Here is a 27,428-nt window from a genome sequence, read left to right on the forward strand (position 1 = left end):
AGAAGAATCGGATTTCGGATATTCAAGTGCACGTACTTGCGTTTATTCGTACAAACTACAATAGCAACAACAACGAAAATCGTCTTAAAATTAAAAATACCTACTGTAGAGGTTAACGAACGATCAGGGTACAAATTGATTCTCTCCTCCCGCACGGAACGACCGGCGATCCGTCTCGAGAACGAAGTTTGCCTTGGAAGACGTCGGTTCGAGGCGAGATCGCTGCTCGTTGCGGGCTCGAATTTACTTACGATACTAAGGTCAACGGAGTTTGCGCGAGTCGACGACCAAACGGGTTGAAAAGAGAATGAAAATGAATAAAGGTGACAGGAACGCGCGCTGTTTTCCAAAGGCATAAGACGATTGAGCATTCGAGTTGAGCTAAACGCGCGCGTTCTTCGGACGATTATCGATCGTCGCACCGCGTTCACCGTCGCTGACCTATGCGAACCGTGACACGGCTTCGCTCGAAAGGCCTTTCGTGGACGGAATGGCTGATAAGGATCTCTGTTAAGGAACGCGTGATTCCTCGCGTAGCTTTTTAAGTACTTAAAATTACTTTGTATATGTACAATACTGGTTTCGCGAGAGTTGCACCATTAGAAGGAACTCTCGCGTTTCGCTCGAAGCTGAGCGGTTTCCGGGCTAGGGGTCATCGCTGGATTATCGTAAGCATAATCCAGCGTGGTGTCCTCGCTCGGATGCCTCCCCGATAAGGAGGTGGTGGTTGTGTTCGGGGTCGCGTGACACGGTCCGCTTCCGCTTCCGCTTCTGCTACCGGTCCCGCTCGCGCTTCCACTCTCGTTTCCGGTTCCGCGTTCGGGCTCTCGAGAAGGAGCCACGCTCGCGCTTATCGTCGGCATCGTCAGTTTCAATCCGTTGTGCTTCACCGTGCCTGATTCCGCGTCCTCCTGCACCTTATTGTTATTATTATTGTGACTACGCCGATTGTTACCGTTGTTCGCCCTCTGAAAAATAGGGGTTGATACTTTCGATCCCGATGAAAGACTGGTCTCTCTCCTCACCTTCGTACACTTTCCGGTGAATAATCGAGCCAAGGCGGCTCGCATCTTTACCCATCTCGGGAACATCTTCGCGAGCAGGTACATCGAGGAGAGTAGCGAGAAAACCGCCGCGGTGGTCGACACCGCCACCAGGATCCATAATCTTCCGACTTCTCCTGTGAATTATAAACGACCTATAGTAACCTATAGTACACCCTCGAGTGAAAAAACCTTACCTCGCAGATCGTTGTACTGTTCGAGAAGGACGTATCGTTGGTCGTGCAGGTACTCTGAAAAGAAACGGTATGGATTTATTGGATCGTTACGGAACAGGTTCAGATTTGACCGCGTCCGTTTGGAAAAGGGACACCGAGAGAATTTTCCTTGAGTATAGGGCACGGTGGTAGGAGAAGGGCGTCGGGGGGAGAGAAGAAGAAAAGGAGAAGGAAGGAAGGAAAAGAAGGCAGTCAGGCAACTGTAGGGATGAGTCATCGAGGTTGGTTGCGTGTGGGAAGGCGGAGGGAACGGGTGAAGGAGGGGGAGGTGGTCAGGTGTAAAGTCAACGGACTCGAAGCTACCTTGTCTCGTACTCAGGTGTACGGGTCTCGGGAAACGCTTGGCCTACTACCTGGGCCAAGTTTCCCCCCTTTTCATCGATCCGAAACGCTCTATGCCGCCGGTTCTCGACCGTTGGACCGTAAAGGATACCGATGCTATCGTACAATAGCTGCTCCGTTCGCTTACCTTGACAATCGGTGCTGCATTCGACGGGCTCATAGTTGCGACCGGTCACGTTGCAGATGTTGGAACAGGGTTTGCAATGTTTATCGTGGTGGCTGCAGTACTCGACGGTGGTGCAACGTACGTCGCCGCACAGGACTCCATTCGGATTCAAGGCGGCGCCCGCGGCTCCTATGGTCAACAGTGCCAGCGCGAGCAAACCGATCGGTGCTTTCATCGTTTAACGGTGATCGAACGGGACCATGCTCCACTCGATTCTGAAAACCATTCGTCCAAGCTCTAACTAGTGTAACGGCATAGTTAAGACGATAAGTTCGGTAAGAAGGACGAGGAGAACGCGACGTGACTCATCACAGGTATCGCGAGTACACGTAGTTGGTCGTTGAACAATCGTTTGCCAAGCCGGGCCGATTCGACCTCGCCGCTTTTCGATCGACTCGCTCCCGTCTCCCGTTTCTATCGCGGACGCGTTCGATCCGTTTCGCCGAGGAAATTCCGACGCGTCACACGGTACCGATCGATTTTAGCCGACGGCCTCTCGTCGATCTCCGAACGATCCGAAACTCGACACGACGCAGCAGCGTGTTCGACGCGATGCGATGTCACGAAGCAGACGAGAGGGGGAGAAATAACGAGGGGGCAAAGGAGATGGAAGGAGTTTGGAGAACGAGAGGGAGAAGCGTCGCGACTGGTACCGCGGCGAAATTCACGAACAAGCTGTGGTCCTGTCGATGGCGCGCGCCGGAAACGTAGAAATCCTAGTTCGTTAGCTTGAACGCGTCGGCCGAAGGGAGAAACAGTTTCGCAGTCGCGTGGGCGATCGACAGGAATGCGACCGGACAGGTTTTCGAGTCTGCTTCGACCGCAAGTCGAGAGCGTAGAATCGCTCCAACGTAAATCGAACGCGATCCATTGTTCTTTCATCACCGATGCTCGACTCTCGCGCCTGCGCCCCAGTCTTCTCCAATCTTTCGCTCGACTGCGTCCAATTCCTCCTCGATCGCCGAGGATCGGACTAAAACGATGCCTCGCATGGCTGTCGACGCTTGGAATTTTCGATCGATCGCTTCTCAACAGGTAGCAGGTGGATCGTTTATTTCGCGACTTTGAAAATCGCCGAGCGGTCGCGTGTTTCGAGATCGAACCGAACTGTGCACGCGGATCGTCGACTTTGAAACTATCGGAAAATCACGTGAAATGGAAAGTGGAAAGCAGCGAGGAACGGGAACGGAGTGAATAGAAAACGAGAAAGTCACCTTGGTCGGCTGGACGCGTCGATTGGTCGCGGTAAACTGAGGATCCACGATCCAGGAGGTAACTACTACCGCCGCCTTTTCCGCTAGCCTCCTGCTCGCACCTGAATTCCACCTCTCCGCCTACGTGCCCCTCCATCCCCTCTTCCGCGCTGCTCCTCCTCCCGTTCAGTTACCCGATGCCCGTTGGCACGCTCCTCGTTACCTCTTACCTGTTGCGATCCGCTGACACAGGTACCCTCTACTTCCCCTGAGATTCCGCTACCTTCTCGACACCGGAATCCGAAGGGAAGCCTACAGACGGCGCCTCTCTATTCGTTCCGTCGGTACGGAAGTTTCGTTCGACGCTAAAGGGAAAGAAGTGCAGGTACAAACGGTTCGTAGTCGTTTGTATTTTCTTTGTGTTTATTGTTCTCAACGGACGCGGATCTCCGACGGAGCTCGCGTCCACTTTCCGTCTACGTTCGTACAAAATATATTTATTTTATCGCAATTTGTATCGACGATGATCGCGCGAACAGAGTAACGCACCGATCGCAGTCTCAATTGTGTTAATTCCTTGCTCGATGTTTATCGGTGCTGGTCGCGTCCGCTCTCCGTCGACGGCGACGCGTCGCGCGGCGCCGACGTTAAAAATCGATATTGATTAACCGCTGTCAAAGTCGATTTTTGAACCGCCGGTTTAACCACGACTGACGCGATGCTCGCGAAGCGAAGAGCGGACGAGTCGCGTGCGTTCCATGCGTGTTTGGTCGATCGACGACGAATCATTCTACGAAACGGTCTCCGTCTTGTGTAGCGTCGAACTAACGCGTGCAACGTCGCCGTTCTCCGGCAAAGTAGCTTTCTATTCGCCTCTGGCGCTGGCCTTCGAGCCGAGTCGAGCAGGAGCGGGGCAGGAGCGTTACAAGTTCCATTTGCTGTAGCTGCACAGGCACAAGCTCCAGCAACCCGATCGCGTCGAGCGAACGTTCGTAGCCTCCCCGGACCGTTCAACGGTCCCGTTCCCGTTCAGAACCGGGGACGCGTGCTCGAACGTGGAACCGACGCTAGCGGGTCGCCGGATATCCTATCCTCAGATGCTTCTGTGACCGGCGGTGCTGGCGAAACCGGTGGCGCCTGTTGCGGTGACGTTCGCGAAACGATGACCGAGTTCGGGAGGCGACGGCGAGGCACCGCCGTCTTCCGGTCGCGGCACCGCGGCCGGCACGCCGTTCTGCACGTAATGGGTCAGTCTGGTGGGCAGGCAACCCGCGTTCAGCTGGTAAAACTCGATCAGTTGCAGCAAATCGTAGAACTTGGTTATACCCTTGTCCAAAGTGTACAGCCAGCAATTGCATCGTTCGTCGAACACCTATCAAACGAAAGAGTTCTTTACTCTATTCTCTGCACTCTTATCACTGGAGCAGATATCGCAGATTGGTACTTACGGGTTGGATCTGCGCGTGGAACACCCTGTCGCTGTACTTGTACGTCAACACGTAAGCGCCTAAATTGCTTTTGCTCTCCCGGACGAGAAACACTCTGGAACGATAAAACGATTCTTCGACTGCTTTCGATTCGATTGAAAATACACGAAGCTTACCCGTCCACGGAACCGTGGTCCCTGACGATCGCTGCAGCCATGTCCCTCTTCAATCCCCTGTGAAACCAGGGCTGCAACACGTGAATACCGTCGTCGAGTCCGTGAAGTCTAACCACCGCGCAACCAGGTGGAGTTCTAGAAAACGGCCTCCAGGTTCGCCGCCAATTTACTCCTTCGCTCTCGGCGATGTTCTTCGCCTCCTTTGGATCCTCCACGATCCTGCCGACGCTTCCGGTGAAATCCATCGCCACTCGGGAACGCGCCGATTCCTGTCAACGATCGAACTATCATTCTTCGGAACTTTTTTTAAAAATTTTTTTTATCATCTCGACGTATCGAAAAGATAATCGGTGGATCGGAGGAGGGTTGACAACCCCTGACGCCTGTTGCTAGGCGAGCATCGAGCGGCGCGGACAATCGGCGCTGCGCGTTACCTACCTCGCGTACGTTTCGTCGTTCCGCGGTTGCCCGCCACCTATCCCCCTTCGACGATTCGTCGCCGCGCTCTAGTGACGCGATCAGCTGCTTACGTAACGATCCCCGCTACCATTCGTCGTTTCCAAAACCGTCAACGCGTAGCTAATCGATCAACTGATTCCGCAAAGGCGTCTATACGCCTCGACCATCGCTATCGACGAGAGCTTACCTCGTCTTCCATTGCTGGTTGAAAGCGCGTCGTCGCCGTCGAAGGGTGAAGAAGAACGGAGGCCAGGAGGAGAGAAACTGCGAGACCGGAAACGAGATCGGAACCGGGGAACGACGACGGGTCGACTCGATCGCGAGACGACGGTGGTTCAATGTCAAGGTTGACAGTACGCAGGCGCACGGAATCGACCGTGCGTGGTAGACGGTGCGCGACGAGAGGTCGCGCCGCTAGCGGATAGAGTTCCAGAGAGACTGGTCGAAGGGTGGATGGTTGGTCAGCCAGGCGAACGGATAGAGAGAAACGAAGGAGAGGGATGTTCTGCGCGAACACGGCAACGGTGGTAGAGGAAGCGTGAAAAAGGGGGGAAAAAGAAACGGAGTGGAGGAGCGCTTCCGGTGGTCCACGGTATATACGACGCGACGGAAAACGCATGGACGTTGGAAGCGGTGGAAGAGAAGCGTAGCGACGCGGTTCGCTCTCTCGTCTAGACCCCGCGTGCATGATCGATAGTCGCCGCCGCGTAGCAACAGCCGACCGCCTCGGGGTTTTTGCTCGATTTTCGAAACTCTCTCGCCCGCTTTCTTCCTCTTCCTCCACCACCCCCGGCCCACCCTTTTTTCCCTTCCACTCAGCCTACCCCCCCGTATCCCGCAACTTTTGCGGTCGCACCTTTTTTTTCTTTTCTTTTTCCATTCTTTCTCGACGCGACGTATCGCGAAAGGATTCACCGCGGGATCATCCAAGCAATTTCGAAGATACGACACTCACGTTGGACACATTGTAGTTGACGTACCGCTCCTTTGGATTCTCCCCGCCGCTTTGCTCGCACTGTTTGTTCTTGAAAGCTCTGTAGTTTTCCCTGAGTTGTTTGCCATACTGTAACAGGGTGAAAACACGGATGGGAAAATGAATCCAGGGGATTTCGGTGTCGCGGTTAAGGATGCTGAGTTTTTCGGGTTACCTTGGCGAGTCTCATGGCCGTGAGCCAGCAAACGCGGGACTTTTCACTGTGGAAAGCGATGACCTTGAGGCCGGATTCTCCAGCCACCGTGCTTACGGCTTCGGCGTTGCAGGATGGCCTCAGGCAAACGCCCCACTCGAAGGGCGCTTTGAACCGTTTCTTCGCGTTCGTAATCTTGTACACGACGTAATCCAACAAGTGAGCGAGGGGTATCAGTTGCTCGTTTTCCTGAAATCATTATCGTATCAAATACGTGATCGACGGTGAGGGACCACGAGGAGGAATAACGTAGACGACGAGGAGGAAGATGGAACCGGTTTACGAGTAACTCCAGAAGCGCGAGAGGCAACGATTAGGCAAAGACCAGATAATTCCCTGTTAAACTCGACCGGAGCTTCGCCCCCGGCGTTTATTCTACTTTGACGGTTCCGTGGAAAAACCGAGAGTAGGAGCGAACTAGCGAGATCTGGAGGATCGTGAATCGAGGAGCGTATGTGGGCCACGGAGCGTCGTACTACGATTACGGTGCAATAACGCGAGAACGCGTAACGGTAGGAGCTCGTGAAAGGAGAAGCACCGATCGAGTGGGTGGATCGGTCGAAAAAACATTTACTCGTCCTACCTTTCATTCTCTTATCTCGGCCTCGCGTCGCTTCGTTTGGTAGACCGCGTAAGCGACAAACTCGCTGAGCTTGCGAGACGCGAGAAGAAGCGCGCGTTACACGCTCGTCATCGAGCAAGGTCCTCGTCGAAGATAAAATAAAGCTTTAACGACGTCCGAGAAGCGGACTGGTTTTGGCTGGCTGGCGTAGGCGGAGCGCCCTATCGTTACGCAAACTTCGAGTTTCGATAAACCGAAAGAAATCCGGGGATTCCCCGACGACGGTCGCCGTCGGGACGCTGAATAACGGATGGAGAACGGATGAAACGATGGGTTTCGAAAAAATTTCAGAAGAAGAGATCGAGAAGATTCGCGCCAAGCACCGTACGATCGGTCAATCGATTTCGTAGATCCTCGTTCGCTAGTATTCCACCGAAACTTTCGGTCTACGCTTGAAACCTAATCGAAGTTTCTTCGTCCGTTTCGATGGATTCATAGTTGCACTATGAAAACACTTTTGCCGCGTTTAATCGTCGCTCGACCGATGAGCCGTTTAGTTGGGCGTACGGCGACGACCATTACGACGATGCGAAATTGCATCGATTTCCGCGAACCATCGGATAATTGAAAAGAAAGAAAAAGAAAAGAAAAAAAGAAAAGGAAGACGAACAGAAGCGTCGATTGGAAAGCAGCAACGCGCGGACGATGCGGTGAAAATTCGTGTGGGAAAGTGAAAGAAACCGATTCGATTGGGAACGGTATGGTTCGGTCACGAGACGCTTCCACTTACCACGGTACGGCCGATCGACGATTCTCGCGTCTCGCAGAGGCTCGGTTTTCTTGCTCGATATCGTCCAGCCGAATCCGAAGCTTCGATTTCTCTGACCAACGGAAATCGAGACTTTCGATGACTCGACGTCGATGTACATGTACCACCGCCGTCTACGAGACACCAGCGTATCTTCCTTCCTTCCTTTCTTTCTTTCCTTTTCCCTGCGTCGTTCGTTTCTTTAGCGCGGCGAAAGAGAAGAATTGGTATAAGGCGAGAGAGAAACAGCGACGGGCAGCGCAAAGAGGAAGGGTTTGACAGGTAGGAAAGACGCGACAGGATGCGCAGAGAACGGAGCGAGTTACCGGCAACGAGCAGACTGCACGACGACGACGACGACGACGACGAAAACGATGACGATGACGACGAGGGAGAATTTTTTCTTTCCTCGCGTAATCTGCCGTTCGGCAGTGTAGAGTCGCGTCGATTTCACGGGTAACTCGTTTTTACTGGTTCTCGCGATCGCGAATTAAACGAGGAGGACGATAGCGATCGAGTCGAAGGGGTAGGGGACGCGATAGTGACGCATCGCCTCCCCTCGCTGTCGGAACGACGACTGACGGAGCGGCTGCTCGTTCGCCGGTAGCCTCGTGCACGGCGACGGACAAAGATCCGAGGATGCCCGAACGAGATACGGAAACGACCGAATCGACCAGTCAGCTGGTTTCCCGGCGGCGGCGGCAGCGGCGGCGGTGGCGGTGGCGATGCTAGCAGACTGCATCGGTCGTGCGCCGCTGCGCCGCAGCCACCGACGCCACCTCCTCTGTTCCTTCCTTTCGATCACGGCCGCTGACGAACTCTCCCGAATCAGCTGGCCGACTACCCACTTCGCCATCTCTTCCTTCCTTCCGCTCTCCGCACCTCGCCTTTAGATTTTCGGCAAATTGCATTCGACGATAATCAATTTCAATTTCTTTCCTCGTTTCCTTCGCCACTGGCGTCGATTTCGAACTCGGAGCCGTAAGCTGGAAGGAGGACTTCTCGAGAAGGCGATTACGCGACGGCTTTGCGAAGCCCCGCAAACGCGGAAGACGCGTAGTCGGTTGTTAAACCGAGTTGGACGATTTTAAACCTGGTCGAAAATGAACCTACCGGTACGAGGATGAGAAGGTTCGTTCGCTAAGGCGAACCGTTGTCCTTTCTGAGAAACCGAGATTTCTACGGATTAACGAGGATACCTGCTCGAAAGGTAGAGGTAAAAGCCCTGGGCCGAGGGATTTAAGAACGGACACAGAAAAGGATTCGAACGGATGGGTGTGGAAGAGAAAGAGGCGATGTTGCAACGGGCCAGCGATCGAGTGGGAGAGAAGAGAAACGCTCTCGCCAAAGTTCCTTTCGAGCGTTTTACGAGCGTACGCGCGTCCCGCTAGCGAGGAAAACGATGCTTCCTTAGGCGATCGATTCGCCGATTCGATCTTAAGCCTTCCATACGATTCCCCTTCCGCTTCGTCCCACCTTTTCATCTCGGCACGAAGCATCGAGCAGGGTTATTCGTTTTCAGTTGTCGACTAGCGTTGCTTCTTCCGCCGATGGATCGATATGCCACAGTGAACCCCAACCGAGCCAACTTCGCTCCTCTCCGCCTTTTCCTCGAATCATCCCCCAACCCTGAGTGCCTTCGATCGGTTCGACGACTCGCGAAATCGGCATCGCGTGCCGTTCCCTCCTCTCGATTACGAGATCGTCTCGAGCGCACTGGTGTAAAGGAACGGATAAAGAAAGAGGGACAGATCGTGTATTTCGACCGATGACACCGAGAACGTCGGTTACGCGGTTGGAAAATCCACACCTTTCGGCCGCGTGCCAGGAAGCAGTAACGTGGATTCCATCTCGACTACCTTAACCCATTAAATCTATCCCAAGTATCGAAACTTCTCGTTTTCTCGCCAATTCTCTAACGGCGATCGATCGTCGCGTTAATTTTTCCAATTCTGTTCGTTTACTTACCGGTAATCGTGAAACAGAAATCGAGGTACAATCTCTGGAAAGGAGGTAGAACCTTTCAGGACGACGAGAACGGAGGGAAAAGTGTATCGGGAAAGGTTGACGGGGTGCGTCACGCGTGGCGAACGCTAACAATGACGTGGATGCAACGGACGTCGTAATATCGTGTGCATTGCGAAAGCGCATTGTGTTTCTCCAACACCCTGAACGGTGAAACGAACGGGTGTAGAAGCGGCGACCGGGTGTGTATGGTAGGGGATCGTTAGCAATGTGGATAGGAAAATAGAATAGGAAGAGCAGGAACGGACGGAAGTAAGTTGGAAGGAAAGCGGTGCAATTTTCGGAATTCCGAGTTCGCGTTCGCGTAACGTTTCGCCGAAAGAAAGGCCGCAGTTTTGTTCGTTTTCGGAGCGCATCCGGCCACCGAATATCCGGTTGTCGCCAAGCGCACCGTTCCGGAACCGTGAACGGTTTCGCGACCAGCGGTGATGCTTGATCGTACTCGCGTGACAAAGCGAAATGAAGAGAGAGAGAAAAGAAAGGAAAAGAAAAGAAGGGGGTACAACGTTTCGCGAGCAATGTACTTGACGCAGGTGTATGTACAACATTCACGATTCTGTTTCTATGCCGGCTGTCCCGCTTTTGATCGCGCGACGAACCAAAGTTCGCCAACTCGCGTCCATTTGTCCGTCGTAAATTGGACAGCGAAGAGATGGATAGACGAACCGAAACCGAGAGCGAAGTAATTTTTCCCAAACATCGATCGAAACGAAAGGATGCGGCTGAATGGACCTGATGGAATATAAAGAAAAGCGAATCGACGTTGGACTAGGGCAAAGTGTAGGAGCGAGAAGAGAGAACGGTGATTCGGCGTGTCGCGAGTCGAGTCCGCGAGCCGCGAACCGCGAAACGCCAGGGGAACGGGGACGTGCTGGCAGAAAGGAGAAGAGCCGAGCGAGAAGGTGATGGCAGAGGAGGCGGCCGAAGGCAGGTCGACGACCCGGGTAGCGGCGTTCCTAGCAGAATAGCTCTTTTGCCGGGGCGAATGTGTGTCACGCGCGGCACACTCGCTTTAACGCGGCAGGCTCGTTTCTCGTCGCATCGATGCGCTCGCGCCAACTCGCGTTTCGCTCCACCTGATCGCTACCTGCCGCGGAAATTTTCGAAACCGATGAAAATTCGCGATACCGCCTTGAATTCCTTTACCTTCTTTTTTTCACTTCTCGAGATACGTTAAGATGAAACGATAGAATTCGCTTCGATATACGAATCGAAAGGAAAGAAGCGGAAACGGCGAGAAAATCGTACGGTGATCGCGGTGAAAGCGAGTGCAACGAGACTACGATACAATCGCGTTTCCTCGTTGCTCGAAAACGCCTCTTTTCGTGCAACGAATGGAATCACGAGTAATCTTTCGATTCGAATTTGCGAAAAGTTTTCGCCGTTCGTCAGAGTCGACGATGAGCGGCGGAGCGAAACGGATTCGAGAAAACACGGAGACGGAGAAAGCGAAGAAACATAGGGTAAAGAGCAACGTACGGTAGAGAACAGCTGGTCCGTGCACGACCAGCGAAAGACGGATGCATTCGGTAAGGTGTAAGGCATCGGTCGGTAGGTTACTGTTGGGTCGCGTGCGGCTCTACCATGCTCGTCGTTGTCAGCTGTCCGTTCTCTCGTCCCAACTTTCCACGACGATGCAATCGCGAAATTACGAGCTTTTAGCCTCGAATCGTTCGAGATCTCTGAATCGATCCGATTTCATCGGTCGCGTGCGAGTCGCGTGCCGCGTACTCTTTACAATACGGATATCACCTCGTGCACGTTATTGTTCCCCTGAAAGGGGCATCGAGGGGCAACCTATTTCCATCGATCAGGATGATTTGCGACTCACCGTGGGAAGCGTTCGTCTGTCCGCGCGATCATCCGTTGATCTTCCAAAATCGATAAGCGAAAAAACAAACGGTTGCTCACCTTCTTAGCGAGGTAGAGCTTCCGATCGCGAAGGAGCATGTGCGTTCTTCTCCACGCGTCCAAATGACCGATCCGTATCCACACCAGACTGAACACTTGTGGACACTCGCCGTTTTCCTGCTGTAGATAATTCTGGAACGTCAACGAAACGATACGTAGCTCGTTACGAGGAGACGAAGGAAACGCGCTACTTACACGCAAGGCGATTTCGGCGTCTGTCACCGTTCCGTCATGGTCCGTGAAGGCGGCAGGAAACGCGACCATGTCGGTGGGAAAGAATTGCTGTAACAAACAAAGCGTCTCGTTTACGGAGCTGTTCCGATTTGAAAAACGGCGCGCCGCGTTCGATCGATGTCGAACGTAGGAAGATCCCTCTCTCGTAGAAACTCCGTCGATAAAGCGGCTCACCGTCGACGAAAACGGTGTCGCTTACCGAGCGAGACTGACGGGTAGAATCGCGATCGATCAAGCGTGAAAGTTTCGTAACGAGTACGTAGCGATTTGCCCAACTTCACTCGAACGTTTCGTCTTTATCGCTTCCGTGTTGATTAATTAATTAGTCGTCGGTTATCTATGCTTAGTTAGATTGACGCAAAACGCGAGAAAATATAGATACGGCCGCGTTGTGGCGTAAAAGCCGCGGCTCTTTCGTAGCCGAGGCAAACTTATTCCTTTAAACTCACCTTAGGATCAAAGAAAAATTCGTACTTGAGGTAATCTAAACGAAAAAAGAATTTCCTCTCGTGCTGGGAGGCGAACATTTTCATCTCTCTGTGAACCGCCGAGATGTCCTCGTGATCCTCCAGCGTGCGCTCTGCGAAATCAACACGCGTTTATCGATCGCCCGAAGCGTCCAGCGGACGGATCGAACAATAGCGATGCTAATACCCACCGATTCCAAGTTCCGGCCACGTTTCCACGATCGACCAATCGATGCCGGACACGCTTCTTTTAACCTTCAGCAGCTGACACAGATCCACCGTGCGTAGATTCCTTTCGACGAGCAGCGTGTTCCAGGTGAGGTCGTCGTTGTAAAAACGCAGCTCCTCCACCTGTGCAACACCGCAAGCGTTTCGCTCTCTTTCATACGATAACGCGATCTTAAGGAAATAATTACCTCCTCGTCCAAGTCGTCGCCGATGTCCACGTATCGATTACGCTTCGATTCCTCCATCGTGCGATCGAACTCGAAGAAGTTGGATTTCCCGCCGAGGCGGTGATAATTTCCCACGCGTGTCACGGATCGGTCGAGGAACACGCTGCTACCGTCCAGGCACGAGCACATTGTCGGTAGCCAATCTGCAAAGAAAACATGCGAAAGTGAGCAAAGTTGAACATAGAAATCGCGAGGTTGATTAGTCGAATAGAATGTTTTTCTCCCCGGGCAACCGATTGGTCTCGAGCGATTCGAGCAGCATCCTCGATGGAAAAATAAGTGCGTAACGCTGAAGATACGCGTGATCTTTCTCTTTGCTGACGGTATTAGAAAAACAGTTGGTGCCGAATTACGATTGACAGTAGTCGATGCGGTGGTATTAGAGAAACGATTACGAGGTAACGCCGCGGCGCAACCCCGACCGCAACCTTGGCCTTCTCGTACCAGTCGCTTCAATTTTCAGCTTCGTTCCATCGACTTCCTTTCCTTCCGAATTCGTCGCCAAGCTCGTCTTCTTTCCAAGTTGTTATCTATCAACGCGAGTTTTACGGAAAGCGTATACACGAAACGCGTAAATGACGCGTTATTTTGTTCGAACTGATATTTATTGGAAACTTGATCGAAGAGAAGATGAAGTTCGCGGCGAAACTTGGATCGTTCGTCCTTGTACTTTGAACTGCATCGATCGAACGAATCTTACGTAAGTCGATACGTTTCGCGGATTCGTTTCGATCTGACGAAACGAGCGTAATTAATTAGTCAATGAAACGCGCTACGTTTCCCCGAATTTTCATTCCTCGATAGCGCGAGCGTAAACCGTCACGGGTTACTTAACAGCCGCGATGTTCAAAGAGCAACCTCGTCACCATCTCGTTTCGTGTTCCAATAGTTTCTAATCGACGCGACGGCTAAAACTTATTCAGCGGGAATTTAACAGGAAAAACTGTCATTTCCTCGGATACGAACGCAATCTTTCCTTTTCAATGTTACGCGCCATTATTTCATTTTTCCGTCGATTCATTGATTTTCCCGCCTTTCAAATACGACGCGCTTCTTCATCCCTTATTCGCATTTCTTTTATCTAGCAGGAAAAAATTTATCTCGTACGACCACGATACAATGTACAATAATTTAATCAAATAAACTGGAAAAACTGAACTTACCGATTCCCTTTTGAACATCACCCGCTGAATAGCAAATTATATCCTTGCTGTTCCGAAAATAACGTGCCGAATTGAACGTAGTTTTTTTCACACGCAGTAAGAAGATTCGTCGATGGACCAAAAGAGGGTAGACGACAGACGAAGAGAAAACTTACACAATAAGAGGATATAACTTGTTCCATGCGGTGAAAAACCGACGTTCATCCCCGGGAAATCCGAGCAGGAGCGCGTGAATTATTCCGCGCGATTTTCAAACACGGCGATGGAGGCACGATTCGACCGGTACGCTTGCGTAAAATCGAAAAATCGGTTGTCCCGGAGGACTGGGCTGCTTATGCGCCCCCTTCCTTCAAAAAAAAGGAAGGGGACACATGGGGTAAACCGCGGGGGATGAATTTCGAACTTACCGCGGACACTGGAGCATCGTCGACGAAACCGAGAGAACCAGCTGGTTCTGCGATGATCTCTGTGGCAGGCGTTGTCGCTGTAGCTCGCGAGTTCGGCGCAGCATTTTAAAAACGCCTCGCTGTAAATCTTGTGTCGCTCGTGCGTAGTTTCTTCGGCATCGCGACTACTATCCTGGATCCTCGAAACCGTCGTCGTCGCGTTCAGCGTTTCCGTTTCCGTTTCTGTTTCCGTGGTGGTCGAGGCGGGGGTTGCGGTGACAGCGGTCGGGATGGACATGGCTGTCGTTGCGTCGTCCGAATCGTTCTGTTCGTTCCTTTTCGTTTCGAGCGCATCGGCGACCGTGTCTTCCAGGCAAAGAGGATCTTTGTTTGAGAAACGATCGAAGATATCGTGGACGGTGTCCTGTTTCGCCGGCTGGAACACTGTCCCGTTCAGCAGCACTACGTTTCCTATCATGTCGAGCGTTCTGAAACACGCGACAGTATCGTTACGGCGTAGATCGACGCGGCGAGAGAAGCGAGGCTTCGGTTTCGTGTTCGCGTTTCGGCTCCGCCAGCGAGAACGCGGCATCCTTTCGTCCGGCGATCGGTCGATCGGCTAAGTATCGCGAGAAAACAAACGACTCGGCCGGTGGGCGCGTCCAGTGGTAGCGTAAAAATAGCGAAACGAGGCGATAAAATGGAAGAATGGGATAACGCGGTGTGTAGAGATTAAAAGTGGCGCGCGCGGCTTACGATCCATTTAATCGCGAGGGGTTCCGGTCTGTCGGTCGCGACCAGTACGAGATACGCGAGAAAACTAGCGACAGAACGGGCCGCGGACGAATCGAACGAACGAAGATAAAACGATCGGCGTCATCGTTTATTTTACGTCACGATGTTCGAAAGAAAGAGCGATTCGTTGTATCGCGTGGCAAGGTTGTTGCACGATCGTTGCGCAACGTTTCTCGGACGCGGTCGAACCGCTGCTTTTCTTCTTTCTTCCCTCGTCGACGCTCGACACCTTCTACTCCCGAGTAGTCTCTTTCAGAGATTTTTCATCGTTCGCCCGCCCGCGGCCGGGCTGTTCTTTTTTTTTTTTTTTTGCACGATCACGGGGAGAGCCGGCAAGGCTAACGAAGATTAACTCGACTCTAAATTGACGGCGCGTGTCTAAATTGGTCCGTCGATAGTACGCGGAGACGTGTCGGCGAGCACGTCACCGCCGATGCATTTTTCGCGGCCCTGCCCTCGCGTTCGCGCGATACCGATCCTCGAATCTCACTCTATCTACATTTCCAGGGAACGCGCTTCGACGTTCCAACGATCGCGTCCAATTGCTTTTGCCGTTCCATCGTCGATCGATCTTTCGTTGGAAAAGAATCGACCGTCGTAGGCGGCAAAAGTCAATCGTGTTCAATTAAAGGCGACACGGTAGGAGGCCGAGATGTTTACGAATACTGACCTGCAAACGACGACATCCAGAGCGGAGGATGACGACGATTTCGTCGTAGCTCGATGGCAACCCTATTCCAGTGTCCTTGCCTTTCCTCGATCATTCGTGCGTCGCGGTTTCCCGGTCGTCCTCGATCCCTGAAATCATTCGATCAGTCAGTTTATCGAAGTACAGCTTCGTTTCGTATCTTCGCCCTCGTCGATCGGCCCGAAGACAGGGCGTTCGCGCAACATTCGAAGCGGTCGCGTTGAATTTCCGCGCCTCACGCTCGAGGCTGGTTTCATTGGCCGTGGAGGGAAACGCGTTCGCGGCTCGAACCACGGCTCGTCGCGACTTACGTCACTCGAAGATACTCGAATCGGGCCGCGCTTCGACGAACTCGCCTTTTTTCTTTATCGTTATCGTCGTTTCCCACGGTTTATCGCGCGAATCGTCCTGCTTGTCCGCGGCGTAGCCGTAACCGCGGTCTACTTGCCAACCTTCTTTCCGTCTCCTCGATCGCCGACGGTGATCGTTGCTTCCTTTCAGCTGCTTCTCCTCGTGAAAATCCGTGTGCACGCGGATCGCGGCCTCGACGACCTTTCTCGTACGACTAACAGCACGGATGACTATGATCCGGTAAACCGTCAAGCTCGACCGCGAGCTGAACGGAGCGAACTCGCGTTGCGCACTAACCGACCGCCACGCGAGACGCGTCGCGCACGCGGAATCGCGCGATCCGCCGTCGCCGCCACCGCCGCCGCAGCCAGACTCTTGGACGCCAATCAACCGGCCGTTCCGCTCTGACCTCATCTTCGCCAGCCAAACGCCCGAAACGATCGCTTTCCCTTCGTTTCGATTTTCAATCGTTTGCACCGACGGAAGAGAAAAACGCGGCAGCGTTGATTTCAAGTTTCAAACTTTCCTGAAAATAAGGAAACGCGTGTCTGTCGGAAGCGTTTTCGGTGCATGCCGAGGAAGGGCTCTAGAGCGGCGCATTCGCGCGAGAATTCGCGACGAAAATAGCGAGGCGAGCCTCGTCTAAAATTATTCGACCGGTTCGAAAGGGTCGCGAGTAAAGAGTTGCAGTCGGTGCGCGTCTTTCCGCGCGCGGGGTGATCCGTCGCAAGTTTATTGCGAAGAAATAGGAGATGAATTGATTTCGAGTTCGAGGATGGAGGGAGGAGAGGAACGTTACCGAAACCTGTGCTCCTCGGAGACACTGCGATCAGGAAAAAAGGGCTTCTTCAGCGAGTTCGGCGAGCGCGTCGCGTTGGTCGCCGGCGACCGATGGATCGCGAAGGTGTTCGCGCGACTGACCAACGACGAGGATCGAATCCGGGCGATCTTCACGGAACCGAAGATAAACTCCGTGGCGTTGGAGACATTGAACAGGACGGAACCCTTGTACAGGGCTAAAGACGCGACCGCGTCGAGGAAGAGCAGACTGGAGGGGTTCGTGGCCGCGACCGCGGCGAAACGCACCAACGCGCTGTTGTGTTTCAGCCAAGCGGTCCTTCGCGCCCCGCTAACAGGTTCTCCATTCCTCCACCCTCGAGAACCCTCGGCGATCGTCGCTCACCTTCTTTCTTCGCTTTCGTTCCAGGAAAATGCGAGGAGGTCGATCGAGGATTCACTTTGTCGCTCGCGTTACTCGCGAGAGCGGAGATCCTTGCCGCTTCGGGTCAACACGCCCTCGCTTTGGACGACTTGCGTTTCGCCGAAGAGCTGACCGTTCCGCAGCAATTCAAGTTCGTTCCTCTCGTTTTCTATACTCCTTACGAAACAGAAAATTATCCGTCTTCCTTTCAGATCGGAACTCGCCCGAAAGAAAGAAGCGTGCGAGAAGGTTATTCGCGAGAACGAGAAGAGTCTAGTTTCCGCGAAGGAACTCGAGCGAAGAGGAGAGTGGACGACGACGGAGAGTAAACGTAAGTTTCCCGAGACCGCGGTTCAATTTTCTCCCCGAACGATCAATTTATTCCGTAGCTTTACCACCGTTGACCGAGGGGGAAAATCCGGGGATACCGGGGGCTTCGTCCCTGCTGGAGATGGAGGAGACGGTTTCCGCGGGTAAGAGGGCGATCGCCGCGAAGACGATCGTCCCTGGCGACACGTTGGTGGTCGAGCATCCAATCGCCGCCGCTCTGTTGCCCGATTTCTTCGGCACTCACTGTCAACACTGCTTTTCCAGGTCGGTTTTCCTTCTTCCTCCGTTCTCTTTAACATCGACGACGGTGGGTGGCAATCGTTTCAGGTTCGTCGCCCCGGTGGGATGTCCGAACTGTAGCGGCGTGGCTTTCTGCGGGCGAAAGTGCAGAGATGCGGCGATGTCGTCCTACCACAAGTACGAGTGCAAGATTCTGGCGCTACTGATAGGTAACAAAATCGTTTGCTCAGGGTCGGGACCCCGCGACCTCGATAACGGCACATCGCGTTGCCGATGACGTATAAGGTATCCCGGATATTTGCCGACCAAATACGCAGATTTATCCCGTCGATGAAACAAGAAAAAGAAAAAAATTATCCACGAATCTTGTTCGATAATTAAATGCAACGATTCGTTTGCCGTTTAGGCTCGGGCATGAGCGTATTGAGCATGCTTGCCTTGCGAATGGTCACACAAAACGGTCCGAACAAGTGTGCGGAGATCCGACACGCGTTAACGTGTCGAACCTCGAACGAGGGAGAAGATCGGAACGCGCGATCGTCGACGGAGACGAAGCCGAGTAAATCGGCGAAACGGCGCTCGAGGAAGAAAAAATGGCGAGACTCGCAGCGTAGGGAGAAACTCGAAGAGGATATCGATTTGAGGGCGTACGACTTGGTGGCGCACGAGAAACAGAGATCGGCTAAAGACTTTTTCGAAAGATCGCTAATGGCTGCGTTTATGCTTCGATGTTTGCAGAGAGTTGGTTTCTTCGAGAAGCCGACCAAGGACGAAGGTAGAAGATTCGTCGACGCGATTCCTCTTGGCTCGTTTGTGAAACCTGTTCGTTTTCAGAGACGCCGAACGAAGAGGAAATCGGAGTGGCCGCGTTGCTCTCGAAGCACCTTCAAATGCTGCAATTCAACGCTCACGAGGTGTTTGAAACGCGACTGGGAACGGAGCATTGGTTTCGGGGCAGCAAACCGGTGTACCTAGGGGTGGCCGTTTATCCGACGGTCGCTCGTTTCAATCACGACTGTTATCCGGCGGTGACCAGGTACGGAGGAAAGAAATTTCAACGCGTAAAACATTCTTAACTTTTCTCTTCGCAGGTATTTCGTTGGTCGATCGATCGTGATTCGAGCGATTCGTCGCCTGGAACCAGGGGACGTGGTAGCCGAGAATTACGGGCCAATATTCACCAAGAGAACACTGAAGGAGCGTCAGAACACTCTCGCTGGAAGATACTGGTTTCGTTGCGAGTGCACCGCCTGTCGGGAAGACTGGCCCCTCTTCGACGGTTTGTCGAACGACCTCGTTAGACTAAGGTCAGTAATCGACGCGTCTTACAAAATTACAAATTTTCACGTAATCGAGCGCCATTTTTCTCCGCAGGTGTCCTACCGAGGGATGCACCAAAGTACACGGAACGCCGCGAGATCCGAACAAGATGATCAAGTGCTCCTCGTGTCGACGAGAGGTCGATCTTCGAGGATCACTCGAAACGGTACGCGAATGCGAAACCCTTTACGCTCGCGGTTTCGCCGCGATGGACCGAGAACAGGCCGAGGCCGCTTTGCAGGCGTTACTCGAAGGAGCGGACAAGTTCCACCGAGTGGCGGTGCCACCCCACAAGGACACTCACCTGGCGGAAATCGCGGCCAGCGTATGCATGGCCGACAATGGCAACGTTTGGTCGCCACAAAACCCCCCTGTTTGATTCGGCGATATAAAACGATCGGTAACAATACGAAACATAATAAATGCGTGATAGAAAAAGAGAAGGAAAGCGTGGCGGATGCTCGGATAATCGCTTACCTGCCTTAGATCCGGAAGAAGGAAGAGGAATACGAGAGATCGGTGGAGACGTAACAAAACTCGACGTTCGGTTCGTGAGATTTTGCGATTTTTTTGGCATTTATTTTTTATAATGCACATGTTTCGTGAAAAAATTAAATTCCGTATATGAAAGTAGCTTTTTTCGAAATTTCGCGTTTCGGTATAAAATTCACTGGGTTCGAGGAACACAGGGAGCGGACGAAGGTGAGGAGGATAAGCTGGGAAGGAGGAATGGGGAAGGTAAGAAGGTGGGCGCAAAGGTAGAGGGGGTGGATGGGTGAAATTTTTTTTTTTTTTTGGAAAGGAAGGTGGTGGATCGGGATGGCCTGTCGGTCGACGGACACGGTCCGTACGGCCGGCGAGAGATTTTTACGTCTCGGCTTCGATCGAAGATACATTCTCTTCGAGAGACAAGCGTCTCCCTCGGTTTTCTGCTTTTTTTTTTTTTTTTTTCATTCCGTTTCTTGTCCGATCCGATACCTTCACGGACGGTTCCTACGGCTATGATCTCTTTCTCTCGCGGGAAACTGAATCGAAACTAATTGACTGTCGCAAAACGTGATACAACGCGCGTCTCTTCCTCTTGCTACTGCCTCTCATCCTTCTCCTTCTCTTCACCCGAAGTCTCGTCTGCCGAGGAGAATCGCACCGATTCCCGGCGCCGAAATTCATCGGAAAACGAGACATTCGCGAATCGTTAAATTCTCGGACGCCACGTGTCCACGTATTGCCGAACCGTGCACGTTCGTTCGCACGATTCTTGTTTTGCGCATTTGCTCTGCATCCTTTGCGTTTCGTTTAATTCCGATATTCACTTTCAACACATGCATTCTTCTTTTTTTTTTTTGTTCGCGTGCTTCATTTCAATTACAATGCTCGCCCGATGCGAGTCGCGACTTTTCGATTTAGATTTTATTCCTGCTTCGCGAGACCCCTCTTAAAATACGCTCTTTTTTACTTTTTTTTTTTTTCTTGCCGTTCTCCCCAGCTGTTACGCCTCGTGGGAGTTACGCCATCCTGCTTGTTAAAAAAATCGTTTCTTCAATGTTACCGTGTTAATTTACACTTGTTTCGTTATTAATCGATCGCGTTTCTCCCACTTGGCGTTACGCTCGCACACCACTCGTTTCCTCCCCCCATCCCGCGCCACTTTATCACGCTTTCATCCTCTTTCGGTTCTCCCACGAAAGATCCTGCGATCGACTATCGCGAAGAATCTTCTCAGCAAGGAACGTAAAGCGTCTTCGACCACGAGTGCAGGTAAAATAGCGACGAACGACGAGGACGGCGACAAAGATCCGAGATCCAGAGCGCGTTTCGAATGAAAGGTAAAAAACCTACTGCCAACGAGCTTGCGACACTGTTCGGTCGACCTCGAATTACGTTTGGAAAGAAAATTGTACTTTTTATTTTTCCGACGATAGAACTACAAACTAAAATTTAAAAAAGTGGTTTCGTTTCCATGCAAAATCGTATAAAGCTTTTTTTTTTATCTGTGTCTCACCGTCTCATCTTCTCTCTGACACGCACACACGCATACAAAACGCGTGCACTCGCACGCGTTAAACTTTCTCTCCCTCTCTTTCGCTCTATCTCCTCGTCATTTGTCGTCTCGCTTCGTTCGAACGAACCACGGGTGTCGTTACCTTCCATCTTCGATGGAATCGTAACAGCCGCGGATCTGCGCCGAGCATCGCGGCGTTCGATAAACGCCGTCGATGCTCGGTTAGCACGGAGATAACGAATCGATTCACGATTACGTCGAACTCGTAACGCGTGAAATCTCGATAATGATCGTCGGATGAATAATAGGCACGAGCAAGCGAACGCCTTGCTCAAACTTAGTTCTACCCACCAGGGGCATCGATCGCGTCCATCTTATTGCTATGATCGTACGCGAACCCCAATTGTCGCAATCGAATATATCGTACGAAGAATTTTGCCGGACCGTTCCGTCTGTCGCGATTCGACCCGCGGATTTGAGACGAAAAGAAAAAATTTTGACGACGCGCGAGAACGACGACGGACGATCGACTGTGTCGAAACGAATCGAATTTCGCGTTTCAAAATTGAAAAGAAAAAATAAACGGAATAATTTCGAGAAACTAAAAAAACTACTAAACCGATAGACGATATGGCGGGTAAACGCCCGTTCGATATCAATCTGTACGCAACGCGCGTTTACCCAGAACACACGCACGGGACAAGAGAAAAATATCGCGGATCTCGCGTTAAACTCAACGATACGTATACATATACATATATGCGCGTAAAAACGATCGAATGCGTTTCGTTGAAGAAAAAAAAAAAAAAAAATTAAAACATATGAGAAACAATGAATACGCAAAAACAAGAACAAAAATACCACTTTCGCTAATTCGAATTCGTATTACGTATCCCATCACACCGTGTCTGGTTTTTTTTTTTCCTCTATTCTTTCTTCTCGTCTCTTTTTACACGTTATTACTGAATTTGGCCACGATCGAGATTATCACCTCGTTATGAGCTTCGTTCACACCGAATTCGTCGCGGTCGCGATTCCCGTTTCGCGAAACTCACGGACGCGAACGAAAACCGTTGCGTTCTCAACTGTACGAAATCGTTGCCCCCGTTTCAGTAGGTGGTAGGCACGGAAAAAAGAAAAATGAAAATAATCAATCGAGCGGCGGGGATCGAACACCGCGCGTTTTACAAATTACAAAACTATATCAACGATATACGTCCAAGTTGAAAATGTTTGTTCGCTCGCAGTCGATCCATCGGTGTCTTTCTTCGTCGCGATCGAAATTGCGGCATTCGCTACACCCTTTCTTCAGGGAGGGTGTGGAGTGGTGTTTCTAGGTTTCTTTCCCTTTCTTGTTGCTTCTTCTTATTTTTTTTTTTTTTTAATTTTTTTTTTTCAATTGTTATGTTATATTGTTGTTGCTGCTGTTGTTGCTGTTGCTGCTGCTGTTGATTCGGTGTATAACGGGTGTTGCTGTTACATATTAAAAGGAGTGTTTTTGTTGTAGTGGTACCATTACTCTTGGTTAAGCGGTGCTTTCGGTGGTGGTGTTCTGGACCGGTTGACTCTCCTGCAAGATAAACGATATTCGTCAGACGATCGCTCCTTCTATGATAGCAACGCCTACGCGAACTGTAGGGAACAAAAGTCGACGACAAACACGAATAACTATGTATTTACACGCGAAGAATCTAACGTAGATGCTAGGAGGAGCGGTGTAGAAAGCAAGAAAACTGGCACGAGAATAGAAAACCCAAGTGATAGAGAAAATGGTACAGAGAGACACTAATTTCAACCAGGAATAACTAACTTCGAATATGTAAAACGTTCGTAAAAACTGGCGTACGATTGGAGATCAATGTTTTGGTCGATAGGAAGAAGAGAAAGGTTAAAAATGAAAGGAACCAGAGGAAAGAAAGAAAACTAAAGCCACGTTACCTGTGGAGCAGGGGCAGCGGCAGGTGCATCCTTATCTTTAGGTGCATCCGACTTCTGCTCCGACTGAAAAGAGTACAAAAAGATACGTGCAATAGTGTGTGTGTGTGTGCAAGCGCTACGCCATTTAACGAGAATTCGTCAACGGACCGAACACTCCGATCTTCGTCAATTGTATTCGCGCTAGATTAATGGAAAAAAAAAACATACAGTAGAAACAAGATAGACAGCAAGACAAGAAAGAAATCGTACAAACTACCGGACATAAGAAACCTAAAGAAGTAGAAATTAAGAGAGATGATACGAGCAAGAAACGTGCGATATGTGCGATCCGTTGATGATAACGCGAATATTTACAAGCGTATCGTAAATAAAGTAACTACGGGTTCGTAAAACTAACGAATGTAGTCGAGTAACAATGCTTCTTGGAGTAGTAGCTCTTTCAAATTTTCTTTCAAACGTATCTACCTCGTCGGTAACTAAAATCAGCAAAAAGAGCAACAACGACGGGAAGCAACGATTCTCGAGGTATTTCAAATCTACCACGCAAGAAAAATCTATGAAACGAAAGGAGGAACGGAACGATCGCGCGTGAAACGAAGCGAAAGAAAGCGTAGATTGAAGGTTGCTGTGTGTATGTGGAAAGAAAATTAAAAAAAAAAAAAAAAAAAAAAAAAAGAAAATAAAGGTAGGAAGACGGAGTTAACCATTATACAGACAAACTGCTACGGACTTTTACTTGGCCGTCCTGGCTGCGAGGACGACGCGGAGGTCCGCCGCCTCTTCCTCCACGGAAATTGCGACGGAAGTAACGACGAGTTGGTCCTCCGCGACCGCGGCCACCGCCTCGTGGCACGCCGCCTTCGCCGCCACCCTCGCCACCTTGCTCGCCAGCTTCCCCGTTGTCTCCTTGCTGCTGCGCCGACGGACCGGAGCGTCGCGCACCACGATAATACCCATCGTACTGTCGTCGAACTCTGTAACGTCGTTGCTGACCGCCAGCGTCTCCTGCGTTCGCTTCGTCCCCGGTCTTGCCTTCGCCTAATAAACATTTTCATCTTATATTATCAATTCTCTATCTATCAGCTTCTACTCGTCGGTCTGAAGCTAGAAACGCGAAGAAAATAACAATGAAAGAAATATCGCTAATCACCATCGTAACCCTCTTGACCCTCTCGAGGTCTACGTTGCGGCCGACCGTTTCCACGTCTCTGGTTGCTGTACCAATGAAGTCCGCGGTGTCCGCGTCGCTTATCGGCAGCGTAGGGTGAACCCTTTACCGGCTCCCCGGAAGGACCGGTTACGTTGGCCGCTTCATGACCCTTGTCCCCTACTACCACGTCGAATTCGACCACCTCTCCGTCACCGACGCTACGCACAGCCTTCCTTGGGTTATTCTTGACGATGGCCGACTGTGGATGCATCAATTACCATCGATCAGCAACGTTCATACTCAGAATCAAGAAATTTACCTTTATCCAAAGCGCAGAGAATTAAATCTACTCACTTGATGCACGAACACATCCTCCTTGGTGTCGTTTCTGTAACAAACAAAGCGTAACCCTTTAGAGATCCGGTGCAATGCGGAATAAACAGGCCGGTAGAAAGGTCATTGAACTTTGATCGTTCGCCGTAGACAAGAAAGAAACTAGAAACGCTCGACTACCTTCTCTCCCTTTTGTTCTTTCATTCTTTTCTTCTTTTCTCAGGCCTGCAGCGCCCGAACAAAAGAAAAAAAAAAAAAAAAAAGAGAAGTTTGTGCGTCTCGGAACATGGACCGTGCAGAGGATGCTTCGAAGCACGAACCAATGGGTGTCCGGACGAACGTTTGCTCTACCACCGGTTAAATGAACCGCGAGATCCGCGCAAATGGCGCGAACCACGGTGCGAATTATCGGTGGTGTTCTCTCTCGCTCTTATTATAACCCCTTTCGTTGGCAACGACAAAGGAAAATTGTATCGAAATAAGGAATAAATAAACGATTACAGAACAGAGAAATTTCATTTCGTCGTTCGAAATAGATGCAAAGTGAATATTTATTTATTTATTTATTTATAAAGATATTTATATACCGAGTGAAGTAAATCTGGAAATTAATCGCTGAAAATACTTGGACATCGTCCGAAAGGAAATATCCGGAACACTTAGCATCGTTATTTCTTACCAGCTTCGCTACAAAGTTACTCGATTTTCGACCGTGATTCCTGTCTCAAATTTTCCACGACACCGGCGTTACTCGAAAACGTACGAACGGCTTGGCTGACGGCCAAACGCGTCTATAGTCTATGTATCTTTCCATCTACGTGCCCGTGTAACCGCGTGTATTTATACTGCGTGTACACGTAGACCAAGTAGCCGGTCGCATATTAAAAGCGCTTATTAAAGAGATCGAGAGAGAGAGAGTGGGAGAATAGGGGACTAGAAATAGCCAAAGATAGAGAGAGGGTTTGGAACGGGAAGAAAATACTTTGCCCTCTATTTCGCTCTCTTTTGGTAACGTGGTTAACGAGGAACCGAACATTCTTCTCAATTGAGTAAAACGCGTGTGCAACGTGCATCGTTTCAAATCGAACGAGCGAATTTGATATCGGCATTGGCGTAGGTCACGGTAGGTCGGAAAGCGTCTCGATCAGGTAAAAGGTAGCTGGAGGCGTAACGGAGAAAGGATTAGGAAGGGGGGACGGTGAGAGTGGGGGGCGTGGGGAAGAGAAGAGAAAAGAAAAGAGAAGAAGAACCGCGGAAAATGACGGATCGTTACTAACCTGTTGATGAATCCGTACCCACTCTTCACGTTGAACCACTTCACAGTCCCGGTCACTTTCTTAGCTGAAACCCAACAAAAGCGAAACCGCTCTAATTAGATATCTAGCCGCGTAACGTTGCGCCGCTGCGTCCGTCGCTTTATCCGATCAACGCGTCGTCAAATTCGATTAGGCAGCTTCTCGAGAATTCGGAGTTTTCTTCGAAACTCGATCCGCGGTCTGTATCGATAATCGAGTATTATGAGAATTCGATTTTCCAATCGAACGATACACGGATCGACGATGTTTATCTTCGAGACGGTTTTTGTTGGTTATCGAAAGCGGTTAATAATAGGGGTGGCGAGTCGATGTTTACACGCTCGAATTACCAAGATTTTCTTTCGTCGATTTAACGGTTTCCTTCCTCTAAACAATGGCGTTAGCGCGAACGCGTAAGGCATCTTCGACGAGGGATGCTCGTTAACCGCCACAAACATGCCCTCAATTTTCTTTCTCTACTCCTTTTCCTTTCCCTCCTTGCCCCCTCCAGCGTCCACCTTTCCGTAAAACTATATACTTTTCTTCGTTGGTTGAGCTGTTCCTTCGAAATTGCTCCTGTTTTCGCGAATCGAACGGAAGCTGAACGAAAGAACGCGCTAGACTCGGTAACGAACGCCACCGAGTTGTTAGAACGAAGGTGAACGTTAAGAAATAGCCCGAAACTTACGTAATCAGATCGCGTTACGGCAGCCGATTTATGGAAAACGTTTATTAAAAAGGTTTAGAAACAAAATCGCGAATATTTTTGAAAAACACGCGGTATATCGCGATCCGACGATCGCGATGATTCAGGTTATTACTTTGTACTCGTTTAACTCGATGAGAATACGTTCGCGAGCCCGGGGGGTAGAAATAAAAACGAAAAAAAGAATGAAAAGTCAAGGAAAAGAAACGAAAATTAAGTCGAAAACGATACGAAAAGACGTCCGTTGTGTATTCCCTTCCGTCTGCCTGTTTAGGTTGGCGAGGGAAACGTAACGAAGCACGATGGATCGAAAGCGTGCAAACGAACTCGTTGAAGAAAGGTAAGCAAACGAGGAAATAAACGAGAAGAGCGAACGGCCTTTGTGTTTAATCGCGATTCCGATCTAAAAAATATCGAAAGACGCGAAGTGTAAACTGGCCGGCTCGCCGGCCCCATGCCACATGGTTAAACATTCGTTGCTCCAGGACGCCATTATTACATGCGGACGATTCCGCGGAAACGAACCCGCTCTCTCTTTCAGCTGAATTTTTTCACCGTCGAAATACACGCGTATACGATATAAAGTGTAAATGTACAGTTCACTCACCGATGAGCAGCTTCTGCTGGACAGCCTTTGGTTGTTCGGGCTGTTTTTCCGGGTCAGCCATGGTGGTGGTGTTAAGGTGTTAAGACACGCCGCTGCCGAACCTAGATGTTCCCGTCTTTCTGGTCGTGGTGTTGGTTCCCTTCTAATGTTCCCAACATGGCTGCGCCTCCAGGCGACCGTACAAACATCCTTCCCGTCTAACGGGCCACCCGATTGGTCGGCTAACAAACTA

At 50.9% G+C, this 27,428-nt stretch overlaps 4 protein-coding genes across 13 annotated transcripts; 1 reads left to right on the forward strand and 3 right to left on the reverse strand.

Annotated features, from left to right (window-relative positions):
- Positions 1-21: 21 nt before the first annotated feature.
- LOC117607321 (uncharacterized) lies at positions 22-3,135 on the reverse strand. 3 transcript variants are annotated; one of them, XM_034330893.2, is made up of 5 exons: positions 3,002-3,134; positions 1,749-2,002; positions 1,241-1,294; positions 1,026-1,180; positions 22-968 (listed from the first exon to the last, which is right to left on the reverse strand). In XM_034330893.2, exons 2-5 carry the CDS (start codon positions 1,960-1,962, stop codon positions 600-602), a joined length of 792 nt encoding a protein of 263 aa, XP_034186784.1. In that variant the 5' UTR covers positions 1,963-2,002; positions 3,002-3,134; the 3' UTR covers positions 22-599. The 3 variants fall into 3 exon arrangements, with proteins under 3 accessions (XP_034186784.1, XP_034186781.2, XP_034186782.2); XM_034330890.2 differs by having other exon boundaries at positions 22-1,180; positions 3,002-3,135; XM_034330891.2 differs by lacking the exon at positions 3,002-3,134 and having other exon boundaries at positions 22-1,180; positions 1,749-2,988.
- Positions 3,136-3,363: 228 nt separating this feature from the next.
- LOC117607309 (growth factor receptor-bound protein 14) lies at positions 3,364-17,991 on the reverse strand. Of its 5 annotated transcripts, none has more exons than XM_076692080.1 (13): positions 17,850-17,991; positions 15,706-15,833; positions 14,262-14,728; positions 12,653-12,834; positions 12,428-12,587; positions 12,219-12,349; positions 11,731-11,817; positions 11,536-11,667; positions 6,191-6,418; positions 5,998-6,105; positions 4,584-4,852; positions 4,429-4,522; positions 3,365-4,352 (listed from the first exon to the last, which is right to left on the reverse strand). In XM_076692080.1, the coding sequence occupies exons 3-13, from the start codon at positions 14,716-14,718 to the stop codon at positions 4,074-4,076; spliced, it is 2,127 nt and encodes a 708-aa protein (XP_076548195.1). In that variant the 5' UTR covers positions 14,719-14,728; positions 15,706-15,833; positions 17,850-17,991; the 3' UTR covers positions 3,365-4,073. The 5 variants fall into 5 exon arrangements, with proteins under 5 accessions (XP_034186759.1, XP_076548195.1, XP_034186758.1 ...); XM_034330867.2 differs by lacking the exon at positions 17,850-17,991 and adding an exon at positions 16,176-16,347; XM_076692079.1 differs by lacking the exon at positions 17,850-17,991 and adding an exon at positions 16,080-16,347.
- On the forward strand, positions 16,413-21,985 carry LOC117607311 (protein-lysine N-methyltransferase SMYD4). 3 transcript variants are annotated; one of them, XM_076692081.1, is made up of 9 exons: positions 16,413-17,210; positions 17,282-17,426; positions 17,488-17,606; positions 17,665-18,054; positions 18,252-18,620; positions 18,680-18,881; positions 18,937-19,152; positions 19,220-19,565; positions 19,652-21,985. In XM_076692081.1, exons 1-8 carry the CDS (start codon positions 16,850-16,852, stop codon positions 19,542-19,544), a joined length of 2,127 nt encoding a protein of 708 aa, XP_076548196.1. In that variant the 5' UTR covers positions 16,413-16,849; the 3' UTR covers positions 19,545-19,565; positions 19,652-21,985. The 3 variants fall into 3 exon arrangements, with proteins under 3 accessions (XP_076548196.1, XP_034186762.2, XP_034186763.2); XM_034330872.2 differs by having other exon boundaries at positions 16,418-17,210; positions 17,665-17,869; positions 17,933-18,054; positions 19,220-21,985; XM_034330871.2 differs by having other exon boundaries at positions 16,414-17,210; positions 19,220-21,985.
- Positions 20,091-27,357, reverse strand: yps (Y-box binding protein ypsilon schachtel). Of its 2 annotated transcripts, XM_034330894.2 has the most exons (7): positions 27,197-27,357; positions 25,866-25,929; positions 24,610-24,643; positions 24,256-24,514; positions 23,836-24,143; positions 23,106-23,168; positions 20,091-22,737 (listed from the first exon to the last, which is right to left on the reverse strand). In XM_034330894.2, the coding sequence occupies exons 1-7, from the start codon at positions 27,255-27,257 to the stop codon at positions 22,693-22,695; spliced, it is 834 nt and encodes a 277-aa protein (XP_034186785.1). In that variant the 5' UTR covers positions 27,258-27,357; the 3' UTR covers positions 20,091-22,692. The 2 variants fall into 2 exon arrangements, with proteins under 2 accessions (XP_034186785.1, XP_034186786.1); XM_034330895.2 differs by lacking the exon at positions 23,106-23,168.
- Positions 27,358-27,428: the final 71 nt, after the last annotated feature.

Source organism: Osmia lignaria, chromosome 14 (assembly GCF_051020975.1).
Source record: "Osmia lignaria lignaria isolate PbOS001 chromosome 14, iyOsmLign1, whole genome shotgun sequence".
Classification (NCBI taxonomy): domain Eukaryota; kingdom Metazoa; phylum Arthropoda; class Insecta; order Hymenoptera; family Megachilidae; genus Osmia; species Osmia lignaria.

What these genes read in the sequence shown, in the direction of transcription:
- LOC117607321 (XM_034330890.2), bottom strand. Translation starts at nt 1,962, where the DNA reads ATGAAAGCACCGATCGGTTTGCTCGCGCTGGCACTGTTGACCATAGGA. An exon ending in ATGCAGCACCGATTGTCAAG is followed by an intron (nt 1,295 to 1,748) that starts GTAAGCGAACGG and finishes GTTTCTTTTCAG; the next exon opens with AGTACCTGCACGACCAACGA. An exon ending in ACAGTACAACGATCTGCGAG is followed by an intron (nt 1,181 to 1,240) that starts GTAAGGTTTTTT and finishes TATAATTCACAG; the next exon opens with GAGAAGTCGGAAGATTATGG.
- LOC117607309 (XM_034330865.2), bottom strand. Translation starts at nt 14,832, where the DNA reads ATGCCGCGTTCTCGCTGGCGGAGCCGAAACGCGAACACGAAACCGAAG. An exon ending in GTGGCCGGAACTTGGAATCG is followed by an intron (nt 12,350 to 12,427) that starts GTGGGTATTAGC and finishes TTGATTTCGCAG; the next exon opens with AGCGCACGCTGGAGGATCAC. An exon ending in TCAACTACAATGTGTCCAAC is followed by an intron (nt 4,853 to 5,997) that starts GTGAGTGTCGTA and finishes GATCGTTGACAG; the next exon opens with GAATCGGCGCGTTCCCGAGT.
- LOC117607311 (XM_076692081.1), top strand. Translation starts at nt 16,850, where the DNA reads ATGGAGGGAGGAGAGGAACGTTACCGAAACCTGTGCTCCTCGGAGACA. An exon ending in GACGACGACGGAGAGTAAAC is followed by an intron (nt 17,607 to 17,664) that starts GTAAGTTTCCCG and finishes TTTATTCCGTAG; the next exon opens with CTTTACCACCGTTGACCGAG. An exon ending in TGTTATCCGGCGGTGACCAG is followed by an intron (nt 18,882 to 18,936) that starts GTACGGAGGAAA and finishes TTCTCTTCGCAG; the next exon opens with GTATTTCGTTGGTCGATCGA.
- yps (XM_034330894.2), bottom strand. Translation starts at nt 27,257, where the DNA reads ATGGCTGACCCGGAAAAACAGCCCGAACAACCAAAGGCTGTCCAGCAG. An exon ending in CCAGCAGAAGCTGCTCATCG is followed by an intron (nt 25,930 to 27,196) that starts GTGAGTGAACTG and finishes GTTGGGTTTCAG; the next exon opens with CTAAGAAAGTGACCGGGACT. An exon ending in GGGTCAAGAGGGTTACGATG is followed by an intron (nt 24,144 to 24,255) that starts GTGATTAGCGAT and finishes AATGTTTATTAG; the next exon opens with GCGAAGGCAAGACCGGGGAC.